The 14,126-nt window shown below is 47.8% G+C and overlaps 1 protein-coding gene across 1 annotated transcript in view; it reads right to left on the bottom strand.

The window, feature by feature from the left end:
• Positions 1-6,566: 6,566 nt before the first annotated feature.
• ZBTB40 (zinc finger and BTB domain containing 40) overlaps positions 6,567-14,126 on the bottom strand; it is a 47,148-nt gene continuing 39,588 nt past the window's right edge. The window contains exons 16-18 of the mRNA XM_069742414.1: positions 8,339-8,425; positions 7,171-7,397; positions 6,567-7,062 (exon numbers count right to left, since the gene is read on the bottom strand). Coding sequence (XP_069598515.1) covers positions 6,838-7,062; positions 7,171-7,397; positions 8,339-8,425 — 539 coding nt within the window. The 3' untranslated portion in view covers positions 6,567-6,837. The remainder of the gene's footprint in view (positions 7,063-7,170; positions 7,398-8,338; positions 8,426-14,126) is intronic.

The following is a 14,126-nucleotide window of genomic DNA, read 5'->3' as shown; positions in this document are numbered from 1 at the left end:
TTTTAAATAATATTGTTTAAGCACGTCTTGATGGCTACGTGTTACCCTCTCCAGGTTTGAGAGATGGCTTTGTGTTGTATGCTCAAAGTGTGCGGGCCATCTCGCACCATATTTCCCTATGACTACAGTAGATGACGTCGTAGAGGGGGGAAATAAAACTACACTAAATGTCATTTTAATATTGTACTACCTTATCTGGGATGTGGTGTGTGAGACATGGTCAGACACATCCTGTTTAATTTATGAAGAAGGAGCTCAAACTCACAAAGCCTATGTAGGCAATGCAAGAACGTAGAGGAAGGCCTCAGAAAACATGTTCCCGTTTTTAAGGAGTGGTACTCAGAGACTGGTAAACCCTGTGAACTGTAGAGTCAGGCCTCATGCACATCCCGTATGAAGGAGGGAATCATACACACCTTGGAAAAACTAAGAGCGAGGGTCGCATGTACACCCTGTGAAGATTTTTGGCAAGGCCCACCTGTTTACCCTCTCAATATTTTGATCTAAGGTTGCCTGTTTACCTTCTAAAGATCTGAAACAAGGGCCGCCTGTTTACCCTCTCAACATTTCGAGTGAGAGCTGCCTGTTTTCCCTCTCAATATATTGAGCAAAGGTCGACTGCTTGCCCTTTTAAAAATTTGGCGCAAAGGCTGCCTGTTTACCCTCTTAATATTTTGAGTAAAGGACACCTGTTTACTCTCTCTCAAGATTTTGAGCAAGGCCCGTCTGTTTACACCGCAAAGATTTTGAGCGAGGGGCGCCTGTTTATCCTCTCAAGATGCTGAGCGAGGGCTGCATGTTTATCTTCTCAAGACTTTGAGCAAGAGCCACCTGTCAGATGTTCCCCCCCCATCTGGCACTTGGCCTGGAAATGTTGCAGTTTAGGCTTGTGGACGCTGAGGCTTTCCAAAACCTCATGGCGGTGGCTGTCCCTCGGTTCTCAGTTCCCAGGCGCATTTTCTTTCCACTTAACAATCAACACGTGGACAAGTGCTTCTGGCCAGGGACGCTACATTTCCCCGACTTTATGCTCAGTGCTGAACCTTGCGGAGGCTGGGACCGAGTCGGACCCTGGGACGGCACACATGCTACCGAAACTGAGGATTGCGGGCCTTCCACCCCTCCATCTCTGAATGCTCATCTTGAAGCATGTTGTCCATATCAGTCGCAAGAAGTGATGAGAGAGTATACTCGTTACTTGAGATTTCCCGAGCATGCTCGGGTGATCTCTGAGTATTTGGATGTGCTCGTAGATTTAGTTTCTGTTGCTGTAGCTGCATGATTTGCAGCTGCTTGACAGCCTGAATACATGTGAGGATTGTTCAGGCTGTCGAGCAGCCGCAAATCATGCAGCTACGGCGACAGAAACTTTATCTCCGAGCACATCCAAATACTCGGAGATCACCTGAGCATGCTTGAGAAATCTCGTGTAACAAGTATACTGGCTCATCACTAGTCCTAAGTTGAAAGCACTGCAGAACTGCCACGGTGAAGTGGCAACAGGCTGTACTGAAACTAATTTGTTTCGGTGACAAACAGCACACCGCCGGACAGTTATGGAAAGGTATAATAGACCAGACAGAGCTGTGGCTTTGGCCGTTGAACATACAACCAGGCATGGTGGTGTGCGATAATGGCTGTAACCTGGTGGTGGCTCTGAAGCTTGGCAAACTCACACAGGTACCAAGCCTGGTCCACGTGCTCAACTTAGTGGTTCAGCGATTTCTGGGGCCCAGGATGAAGGACATTACACTATGAAGGGGCCCAAGATGGGGAACATTTCACCTGGAAGGAGCTGAGGATTTGGGACATTATACTTGGAAGGGACCCAGAGTGGGGGTCATTACACTAGGAAAGGGCCCAGGATGGGGGACATTATAACTGGATGAGGACATTGTACCTGGATGGAACTAAGGATTAGAGACATTATACCAGGAAGGGGCCCAGGATGGGGGACATTAGTACAGGATTGAGGATATTATTACATTAGGTGGTTGAGGAGTGGCAACACATTTTTATAGGATCTACAAAGCTACAAGGGTCCATACATCTGACTAACATGCAGATGGGGCCCCAGGTCCAAATTTTGCATCGTGGCCCACTGGTCTCCAGGGTGTCCACGGAGTGTGGTAATTGTAAGGAGCCTGAAACAACAGCAAAGTCATGTCATACAAAAGGAAAAGCTTCCAAATCCGTTACCAAAGAAACCAAACACTTTTACGTTAAAAAGTTTATTACTTATAAAGATGACTCTGTATAATCTCATTCTAATATACAAACGACACAGAAAATAGCAATAATTTCTAAAGGGGAAAACACAATCTGTGCGTGGAATCTGTGTTGTTAGATTAACAGAGGTCTCTTTTTTTTAAGCAAATTTAAATCATTTTTCTCCGGCAGCGACGTGAGTGATACACGAGGATATACACTTTATATGGACACATTTTCTGAGTGATTGATAAAATCTCTCAGATATTGCGCTCTATATAATAACGGCTTGTCAACATTTAAAAACCTGAATTTGTAGCTAGAAAGTGTTTATTTTTTGCAGAGTTCTTCCACAGGAAGAAACAAGAAGAGATTTAGAAGAGTAGAAACATTCGCCATTGCCCGGATTCTGCTACATTAGCGGCGTTATCTACATCTTCCCACTTTTAGTATCGCGCTCCTTCCTGTACAGACTTAAAGTCCCCATCAAACATATTAGTCGGCTGAAAAAAATCATCCTTCTACCCCAGATACAAGAACGCTTGGCTGAGCGCCCCAATGTTTTCTGTAAGAGGCGCAGATTAAATAATCCGTGGCAGCGGCTTATGTTTAAAATTCAACAGGGCGTAGGCTTCTCTCCCTGACTTTACCTGGAGGCCCCCCATAAAGATTATACAGGCGGCCGATCCCATTGATGTCTGCAGGGTAGGTAGATTTTAGTCTAAGGTGTACGGGGAGGGGGCACTTCTTAATGTCAGTCCATAGTACAGCTCTGTCTGAGTATATGCATAGAATGGCATGAGGACCTAAGCTTTTATTTTTTCTCATTGCACTTTAGAGTTTAAAAAAAAAAAACAGGCAAGGAGCGACTCCTGCGCAGAACTGTTTTCATTTCAAAGAGTAACCGTCGTTTTAATTTTTATTGTATAAATCAATAGTACACGTGAAAATAAGCAACTTTGTAACATATCTTATCAGAGAGATCTGCTTGTTTCTCCTCCAGGACTCTGCTTGTTTCTCCTCCTGGATTGATCATTCATTCTCAGTTCATGGGTAAAATCTGTGTTCAATGAAGACAGAGTTTTTCATTACTGAGATAGAGGAGTTGGTGCTTATAAAGTTCAATGGAGAACCGTCATTTCAGAAGAACTTTCAGCAGAATGTCGGTCTCTGCCTCTAGCTCCTCCCCCCTCCATAGAACTTTATGAGCACCAACTGTCATCTATCTTAGTAATGGAAAAAAATCTGTCAGTTTGTACCCATGAATTGAGAGTGTAAGAAAAAAACAGGAGGAGAAAAATGAAGATTTGATAAGATATATTGCAAAGTTGCTTATTTTCATGTGCATTATTGATTTAGGGAATAAAAATAAAAAACGACAGTTATTCTTTAATCAATTCTGTGCCAATTAATGGGACAAGAGTCGGAAGATTATCGAATACAGAGCTCCACATCACAAATGCATTAAAGGGATAAGTAACCTTTACGTTCATTCCCACGTCTGTCTGTCATGGTCCGATTAGGGATCGGCTGCAGGGGTCCTGACCTGATTCTGACATCCTATAGGTAAGGAGACCCACAGCCGGTCAGTGAATCACAGACTGTGTGATTGTAGCATTAAGAATATTTTTCTCAAAGGATCATATTGTAAAAAAAAAAAAAACCCTTAATACTTACTTTTACAATTTCCCCACATTTTCATATTACCAGTTGTTGGGGTCCAGAGCCGCCCCAATTAGGGGGTAAATAAGCATTTATAATTACATTTTATTCAGGTTGTTTTTTGCTGGTCATCCTGCCTCTTAACAGAGTATTTAAGGATTTTTTCACGCCAATAGCAGTGCAAACAAACAGCACATTACTTCTGAAGCCCAGGATTTTATGGATGCAGCATTAGTTAGTAATGGGAAAATGGAGTTTATTTTTTTTAATTAAAGGGATCCTGTCAAATTGTATATGCATCTGATCTGTGGACACCATGCTATAGAGAAGCTGAGAATGATGTAAAGGAGTGCAGGAAAAGATTCAGTTCAACATGTATGTTTCTCACTGAAATCCCAGGTGTTTGTATGCATAAGAGTCGAGTGGGCGGTCCTACTCGATACGAGTCGAGTGGGCGGTCCTACTCGATACGAGTCGAGTGGGCGGTCCTACTCGATACGAGTCGAGTGGGCGGTCCTACTCGATACGAGTCGAGTGGGCGGTCCTACTCGATACGAGTCGAGTGGGCGGTCCTACTCGATACGAGTCGAGTGGGCGGTCCTACTCGATACGAGTCGAGTGGGCGGTCCTACTCGATACGAGTCGAGTGGGCGGTCCTACTCGATACGAGTCGAGTGGGCGGTCCTACTCGATACGAGTCGAGTGGGCGGTCCTACTCGATACGAGTCGAGTGGGCGGTCCTACTCGATACGAGTCGAGTGGGCGGTCCTACTCGATACGAGTCGAGTGGGCGGTCCTACTCGATACGAGTCGAGTGGGCGGTCCTACTCGATACGAGTCGAGTGGGCGGTCCTACTCGATACGAGTCGAGTGGGCGGTCCTACTCGATACGAGTCGAGTGGGCGGTCCTACTCGATACGAGTCGAGTGGGCGGTCCTACTCCATACGAGTCGAGTGGGCGGTCCTACTCCATAAGAGTCGAGTGGGCGGTCCTACTCCATACGAGTCGAGTGGGCGGTCCTACTTAGGGATTGACAGATGTCTATTCATGCAGTCATAAAGGGAAGACTGTCAACCACTAGTAGGACTGCCCACTGGCAAGGTTTAATAGGAAGGCAAAGATGGCAGACGTGGGGTGCGTCACTTGACTTCAATGCATCATGGAAATCTATTGCCATCCCACAATCACAATGAAGGGGAGTCCGAGGAGGGGCAGAGAAAACCCTCTGTGTATAACTTCTTAGATGCCATTTTAACTGTTAACCACAGTATCTCAGGGATTAAAAAGTCAGGATGGGAGATATCTCTAGTACTGGCCGCTGCAGTAGTCAGTAGGGTTGAGCGAAACGGATCGTTCATTTTCAAAAGTCGCCGACTTTTGGTAAAGTGGGGTTTCATGAAACCCGACCCGATCCCTGTGTGGGGTCGGCCATGCGGTACGCGACTTTCGCGCCAAAGTCGCGTTTCGTACGAGAGAGAGAGAGAGAAGTCGCGTTTCGTACGAGAGAGAGAGAGAGAAGTCGCGTTTCGTACGAGAGAGAGAGAGAGAGAGAGAGAGAGAGAGAGAGAGAGAGAGAGAGAGAGAGAGAGAGAGAGAGAGAGAGAGAGAGAGAGAGAGAGAGAGAGAGAGAGAGAGAGAGAGAGAGAGAGAGAGAGAGAGAGAGAGAGAGAGAGAGAGAGAGAGAGAGAGAGAAATAAAAATTCCCATTGACTTTGCATTGGGTTTTGTGTTTCGGTCGATCCCCGACTTTTCGCCATAATCGGCCGATTTCACTCAACTCGACTTTAGAGATAGTCGACTTTCGCGAAACCTGACTCGACCCTAAAAAAGTAAAAGTCGCTCAACCCTAGTAGTCAGTACCCTACAGCTGACCCTTGCTGAAAATGGGACAGGTCCTGTGCTGTACATTTATCGTGCTGTGAGCTAGTGCTGGAAATATACACAGATGTCACCCATGGGATATCCGATCTGGACAATCACTCTCATCAGATGCACTGCAGGAACCTTTAGGTGTTTGCACATTGTGCGCCATTATATAGTGTCCTTGCAAAGAAATAAGATGCATGAAAATAAATACATGACCATAACAAGTAATCTATAGCTGGAACTGATCTAGGAGACCTACTCTATGACGTCCATATGCCCTAATCAAAACATTTCCTTTAAGAAGCCGCAGGCTAAAGCTGCTTGTTAATAGGCTGAACTTAAAAGGGATAGTGCGGGCTTCTGGTGAAAGCCTGCAGTTACTATGTGTATGCAGACTATCGAGTACTTGCAGCGTGCAGGTCGCACGCAGTCAGAATTCTTCGGTTGCCAGTGACAGCAGGCGGTCACGTGATCGCAAGTATTTGATTTGGATGCATGTGGTCACATGTTGACTAGACGTGCGCAGCATAGCTCAATACAAAAGAACTGAGCGAGGCTGAGCATGTCTAGTTGGAATGTGGCAAGAAATATACAAGTTGTATATTTGCGGTCACTTGCCGGCACCGGACAATCCTGACAGCATGTGGAGCGCTCGCTGTAAGGATCGAGCAAGCGTGACTGCAGACTCATCAGAAGATCGGAAAACCACCTTTAACATCCGTCTCATCGGCTTGTAAGTTTGTAACCAAAGTAGCTCTGCATTTACAGGTAATTCTCCATCCTGGAAGCTTTCAGCATTGCAATTAGGTAAAAAGAGCGGACGTCCATATCAGGGTTCCCTCAGCCACCGCTGTATTATCATCGGACACCGCATACAACTCTTGTAATGAGCATTAGCTGTACTTGCGGCCAATGGGCCCAGACCCTAGACAGCAAAGGGGAATTAAGAAATCAGCAAAAGATGCACAACGGAAAAAAATAAATAAGAAAAAAGTGGAACTGAAATAAAATCATGAAATGAACACATGAAACTTAGAATTGGTTTAAAAAAAAAAGCTATAGATTACTAAGAATTAGTCCGTGATGAAGGCAAGTCAGGATTAGCTCGAAGTTCTCTGCGTCACTCCGGGGACGGCGTCGCCACATATGAGCGTGACTGTTCCATCAAACAAATCCTCCATGCTGACGGCCACGAGTTCTGTGCCAGCGGCTTGGCTGCTCTGTGAGTCTGGTAGAGCCACGATCACCTGAGAACCTGCCAGTTGTGACTCGTCTAAGGTTATTACTTGCTCTCCTGCTGCTACTTGATCCTCCGTCTGGATAACCTGCAGAAGGCAGACAGCGAGCGGTTACTTAAGGTGCAAACACTCCTGTCTAATGGATCCCATTACTCATATTGTATGCAAAGGGAAAATAAAATATGGAAGAAGTACCTGCACAACTTGCGTATTTGCTGCCTGAGCTTCCGCCAGCACAATGTCAGGATGGTCCGTTTCATAGTGTTTCTCTAGCTGAGTCTGCGACGTGAAGAGCTCTCCGCAGAGGTCGCAGCCAAATGTGTTCTCCGTCTCGTTGAAGTGGTCGGTGGCCACGTGGTGCTGCAGGGCGCCCGGGAACTGGAAACACTCGCTGCAGTAAAGACACTGGAATGGCTGGGTCCCTGATAAAGAGAAGGATTATTAGAGATAGAAAATCTGATGGATTTATAATCTCTCTGCCCTGATTTAAACCCTTTTTCCCACTCTTGTTTTTTTTTAACGATGCAACTAATTTTTATTCCATACATCCATGGTTGTACAACAAATCCAGGTAGATGGCCAACATACAATGTCCTCAGTCCACAACTACCTAATCTGAGATCGGTAGTTCTACTGGCCCCATACCAGGCGATACCCACGGTCTCATAACTTTTGTTGGCCCACAGCTTTTGGTATCGCCAGCCGGTATAGTGTGCAGTCGCAGCCTATGTTCCTCCAGGTGATAGAAATCATGATTGTAGCTCATGGATATCGCTCCAGCCGGCAACCGATGTCCAAAACTCCATAGACCATCCATCCCAGCTTGGATCCTCTCCCTTCGAAGTCCCTCCAACAACTGCTTGCTATTTAACTCCTCTTCTTCCAAGAGCCATATTTTTTTTATTCTTCCATCAATACAGCCATACATGGGTAGTTTCTTCCCCCATTATTTGAATGATACCATTCTTTGCAAGTGGGGTGGAATCATACCCTCCTCTCTCCGAAAAATAAATAAAATAGCAATTTTGTTGTCGCTTTTTTTTGGGGGGGGGGGTTGTTTTTATAATGCTTACCTTGCGGTAAAAGTTACCTGGAAAGTTTTCTCTACGGGTCAGCATAGTTGTGGTCTGTAACGTACTATTAATACTTGTATACAGATATTAAAAGTGATAGGGGCAACATCACCATTAGCAGAAGGTTAGGGTGACCTATAATGATGATGTGGCGACAGATTATCCCTTCTCGATGCGGCAGCATTTCATGGACAAGTAAGGGATTTTGAACAGGTTTCTCCCTATTCATGGCCATTTTCCCAGTGCTTGGGGGGTTCTTTTATACATGAAGTGCTCACATAACCACTTACCTGAGTGCTTGCACTTGATATGCACTTGCAATGCAGCCGATGACGGGTAAATCTGCTGACACTTCTCACATTCATAAGCCTTATTATCTGAAAAGGGACAGTATGCCAAAGACGTCAGGTTACCCTAATTCTATATGTTCCACACGCCACTGGAGCTCTTTATAATGGACCAGTTATCGTTTGTCTGCACTAGTAAACGATTGTATTGCCCATATAAGAAGAAGAGTTGTTCATGTTTTACTACAAATCAACATTGTTCTGTTCCTCTTTTAGTCTGCCTGGAAATGCATAAGCCCACCATTACTTTTACCATACCCCCGACCATTGGACACTGTCAGCACTGATTGGACGGTCAGAGTACAAGGGCGCCCCACTGACACGGAGAATGGTAGATCCAGGTTGTCAGTCAATTCATACATTTCGAAAAGCAATACCAAGAGGTGCAGTACAACGCGGTGTTGTAAGAAAAGATGCTGCAGCAATAGTATTTTCAGGGGAAACAGACATATTAGCTCCTATTTAATATATTTAAAGGCTGCCCAAGGACATTAAAGGGTATTGTTTTGTAATCAACATTAATCACCTATCCACGGGATAGATCGTAAATAGGGATTCTTGCGTACTCACCGTAAAATCCTTTTCTCCGAGCCATTCATTGGGGGACACAGACCGTGGGTGTATGCTGCTGCCACTAGGAGGCGACACTAAGTGATACAAAGAAAGTTCTCTCCTCCCCTGCAGTATACACCCACCTGCTGCTCGGAGAAAAGGATTTTACGGTGAGTACACAAAAATCCCTATTTCTCCTTCACATCATTGGGGGACACAGACCGTGGGACGTCCCAAAGCAGTCCCTGGGTGGGTACAACATCAGACCAGGCCTTGTGTAACCGCTACTTACAAGTGCGCCACCGCGACCTGCAAAGTCCGCCTGCCCAAACTCACATCTGTGGAAGTGTGCGAATTATAGTGCTTCAAGAATGCATGCGGACTGGATGAATCCGCAAGCTTGCAGCCGCGCTTGCCGACGTCTTGTGCCTAGAGCCCTCAGACAGGGAGATAGGCTGACATCTAACACAGAAGGACTCCAGGATGGTGAAAGGCTAACATGGCCGATGAAACGGCTAAACCCTTCCTGTGACAGTCAGGAAGCCTTCTTCTTACAGTCAGGAAGCCCAAATAAAGTGTCCATCCTTCGGAAGGACGCCGTCCTCGATACGTACCTACTCGGAGCACTCATTTCACCCAGATTATGGAGAACCCATTCCGTTTTGTGGACTGGAGCCGAAAGAGATGAGGGAAGGACGATGCCCCTGTAACAGTGGGAATACAATACCACCTTGGTAATAAGGGAAGGGGATGGCCTGAGGATTGATGGTGATAAGGAAAAAAAGTCTGACAGAACAGAACGGCAAGCTCTGAAGACTCATCAGGATACAAGATCGCAGAGAAAAAAGGGGGCGACCTTCCCTAATAGAAAATCTGTCCGGATCAAAAAAGGAGTCTACTGTAAGACCCCCAGGACCATTAAGGTCCCAAAGATCCAACGGTATGCGATATGGAAAAACCACAGGTGAAGACTCCCTGCGAGGAAGTCCATATTTGCAGTTTTGTTGCAATAAGATGGAAAAATACTAGTACCACAAACGAGAAATCCTGACATGGTCAGTGCGGATCTCCCAGGATCACTGGGGCCCTTCCTGCTTCCAAAAAGATCTCGGAAGTAGTGAAGAGGGGTTATGGAAATTGGTACCATGGAAGAACAGAGAATGCACTGCGATGGCTCTTGGATCTTGAGGCCGAACCATGAGCTTGCGCACATTGGCGTTCAGTCTGGACGCCATCTGACCTACATCTGGAGTACTCCAGTGAAGGCAGATCTGATGGAAGACTTCCAGGTGAAGTTCCCTCTCACTTGAGGAGAAAGCCTGACGGCTGAATAGGTCTGCCGCCAAGTGTTCTTCTCCAGGGATATGTACTGCCGAGATCACCGAATGATAGATCTCGGCCCATCAGAGAATGTGAGGTACCTCGGCCATGGCGCTTGACTGTGGGTACCTGCTAGATGATTGACATGGCACAGCCGTGGCATTATCCAATTGAAGTCGGATGGGATGACCCGCTTGAAGGCAGTGGATCTGCTGTAGGATTAGCCGTACCGTTCGGATCCCAAGAGCAATGATCGGGAGAAGAAGACTGGCATTGGTAGTCCCTAATAACCATTGGACAAGGAGAAGGCCCTGGGTGAGGAAGCTCAGGGACTACCCTCTGAAAGCCTGATTGACTTGCTGAAAACGAGCGGAACGAAGGAAACGGTTTCCATTGTCGTCACCATTTTTCTTCAGAACCCTCCGGGGGAATCGAATGAAATGAGGGGATGAGTGATCAAGTACGAGAGCTTCCTGTTGAAGGACTACGACCTTGACTCGAGGGAGAATTACCATCCTTCTTGTGCAGGATCATCCTCAAAAAGGATCTGCTGGGCTGGAAATGAGGAGAACTTGTCTAAGTTTAGCTGCCAGCCCAGGTGAGAGGGTATCGCAAGTGATATAGACGACTCAGCGTAGTCCTGGAAGAGCGGCTAGAAAGTCGACCAAATAGGGCAGGACGACCATGCTTCTAGGGTGCCAGAGGAACATAACAACCGCCATGACCCTTGCGAACACTCTGGGTGCGGTAGCAAGGCCGAAGGGCAAGGTCATGACTTGAAAATGCTGTTCGCGAATGGAAAAGCCAAGAAATTTTTAAAGAGGGGAAAAATAGGAATGTGAGGGTAAGAATCCTGAATGTCGATGGATGCCAGGAACTCCACCTTTTTCTGTTGAAGTAATGGCTGAGCGGAGGAACTCCATCCGAAAAAGGAGGACCTTGTCAAAGGTTGTTAGAAGTTTGAGGTCCAGGATCGGTCTTACTTTTCATTCCCCCTTTGTGGAACCAAGATCCCTTAGATCTAGACTGTCCTGGACAACCCTTCCACTGCTGGTTGGATCTGTAGAAAAAAAAAATATGATCCCTTGTTAGTCTCCTGCTCAAAAGATTTGAATGGCCAGCTGTACTGTCTTCAGGGAAAGGTTACTGGTGTGAATCAAAGTAGTTAAGGTCTCCGACCAGGAGACATTGCTCAAGCAACCCATGCGGCGGCTAAGGAAGGGTAGAGAGCTGAACCTGAAGCCGCAAGACGGAATGAACCAGATTTGCTATCTGACAGTCCGTGGTATTTTTAATAGATGATACAATCGGGCAGGGATACTGGTAGGTATACCACAGGAGATTCTACCTGGTTAGTCTGCCAAGTGGCAGAATGTGGGGCTGCATCCAGCAGGTCAGGAAAAAGCAGTCTCTTGCCATCGTCGCTCTCTTTTGATGGTGCAGAGTAGAAAATTAGGAACCCTCGATCCACCATCCTCTTAACAGGGAAGTGGAGAGGGATCGTCCGCCTTCTTGCATCATCTGCTAAATAGTGGTGATGCAGAGGGGGGAGCTCGGACGCCAAAGAGGTGGCTCTGTACATCCACAGAGTTCAGGTCTCTGGGTGGACAGGACAGGTTGTCTGGTGTTAGGCCTGGATGCAGTAGAGGATACATGGAGGCGACACTCCATGTGCTCGTCTGTTGATAGTGTGGGGAGATTGGAGCCCTTTAAAGGACCCGTCACCCTTAAAAATCAGACCAGGCATGGCATCCCACATAGAGGCTCATGTCCAGTGAATCGCTTATCCGGACTGAATGGCAAATGCTCTACGAGGGAGTTTAGTCTCCTTATGAGGGACACTGTGTAGTCTAGAGCAGAACCGGAGTCCTCGTCAATGTACAGAGATTGGCTGATGGTATAAATAGGCGAGTCCATCGTTTACTGAAGCTCTGGCAAGTCCAAATCCAAGGCAATATCCGATCCATATTCAGAGCCTTGTTGTTATTAAATCATAGGGGCGAGAGATCATGAAATGAAAACTTCCGTTTTCTAGAATACTTGCGGCCTCTGCTAGCCGACGGCTCCCATGTAGGCGAGGGACCATGTATATCGGTCCTACGAGCACTCCAAACACAGAGGGTTCACAGAGGGATTCAATCTCCTGGTCAGAGAAACCATGGATTGCGGTCAGTGACGAAGTCCACTGAGGGGAACTAGGTACTCTGGGATCAGCGGCGGAGGGCTCCTAAGCTCATTTAGGTGACCGGCTTCGGATTGATCATGTGCCCTTAAGACCAGGGAATACTGGTCGCGTGCCTTTAAGACCAGCGAATATTGGTCGTGTGCCTTTAAGACCAGGGAATACTGGTCACCTTTTGATGTAGAGTTGTTGTGCCCCTTTAATGCAAAAACCCTCGCCCCTGTGCGAGCCGGCCGGGTGGACCAAGATGGCCACCAGGAGTTGCAGATTTGATAAAATCTCGCAGAGAGCAAGAAGCGCAAATTTGGGGGGGGGGGAGAAGAGGAGCCACGGGCATGTGGGCGAAGCCTCGAGACTTCCATGAATAGGCCCAAGCCGAGGCCTAAATTTCTGCAGCTGGCAGGTGACACCAGCGGTAGAAGTGAGGGGCATTGTAGTGGAGCGCTCTCGTGCCGGGCGAGAAGCGCCAGAAAAGTGGGCGGAGCCACCTTAGCGCGCCATAGTGTGGGCGCAGCTTCCGGGATGTGGCCTACACATCGGCCAAAGCCGGGGGCTAAATTTTTGCAGCCGGCCGAAGCGTTACTTCAGGGAGGTGGGCCACAGGGAAGTGGCTGAGGCTGCCTGTCAGCATGTGGATATCCCGCTGCAGATGGATCCACTCACCATTGGTGCGCATCCCGGCATGGAGCCGCTGCGATTGTGGGTTTCAGCGCTGTTCTGCTGCAGGTTGGGTATTGCAAAGTGGACGGTGCAGGGATAAACCTCAATCCACCATCCCTTTGTTAGGGAGGTGGAGAGGAACCGTCCGCCTCCTTGTGCCATCCGCTTTCACAGTGGTGGGACAGTGGGGTCTGCTCGGACACCATAGAGAGGGGCCTCTGTACATCCACGGAGTTCAGTCCGGGTGGACAGGGCCAGTTGTCCCGCATTAGGGCTGGCTGGGGAAGAGGAACGTGGAGGCGACACTCCATGTGCTCGTCCGTTCAGGGTGCGGAGAGATCGGCGCCCTGAAGGGACCGGTCGCCCTTAAGAATCAGCTCAGGCATGACATCCCACGTCGCAGGAGAGGATACGGAGAGGCGACACTCTCCGTGCTCGCCTGTTGATGGTTGAGGGAGATCGGAACCTTGAAAGGATCCGTCGCCCCATTCGTCCGTGGAAAAAATAAAATCAAAAATGTAAAAAGTAAAAATAAAATAATAAAGAGTTTTGGGTCTGAATAGCAGAGCCGTCCGTGTGCCTCCTACGGACACTAAGCAAGAACTGGTTAGCTGAGAGCCAGCAGGAGGTGTATACTGCAGGGGAGGAGCTGAGAGCCAGCAGGAGGTGTATACTGCAGGGAGGAGCTGAGAGCCAGCAGGAGGTGTATACTGCAGGAGAGGAGCCGAGAGCCAGCAGGAGGGTGTATACTGCAGGGGAGGAGCTGAGAGCCAGCAGGAGGGTGTATACTGCAGGGGAGGAGCCGAGAGCCAGCAGGAGGTGTATACTGCAGGGAGGAGCTGAGAGCCAGCAGGAGGTGTATACTGCAGGGAGGAGCTGAGAGCCAGCAGGAGGTGTATACTGCAGGGAGGAGCTGAGAGCCAGCAGGAGGGTGTATACTGCAGGGGAGGAGCCGAGAGCCAGCAGGAGGTGTATACTGCAGGGGAGGAGCCGAGAGCCAGCAGGAGGTGTATACTG

The sequence above is a fragment of the Ranitomeya imitator genome, chromosome 10 (genome assembly GCF_032444005.1).
Source record: "Ranitomeya imitator isolate aRanImi1 chromosome 10, aRanImi1.pri, whole genome shotgun sequence".
NCBI classification, from domain to species: Eukaryota; Metazoa; Chordata; class Amphibia; order Anura; family Dendrobatidae; genus Ranitomeya; species Ranitomeya imitator.
Note: the sequence above shows the minus strand (reverse complement) of the source record. Positions and strands in the feature narration are given on the sequence as shown.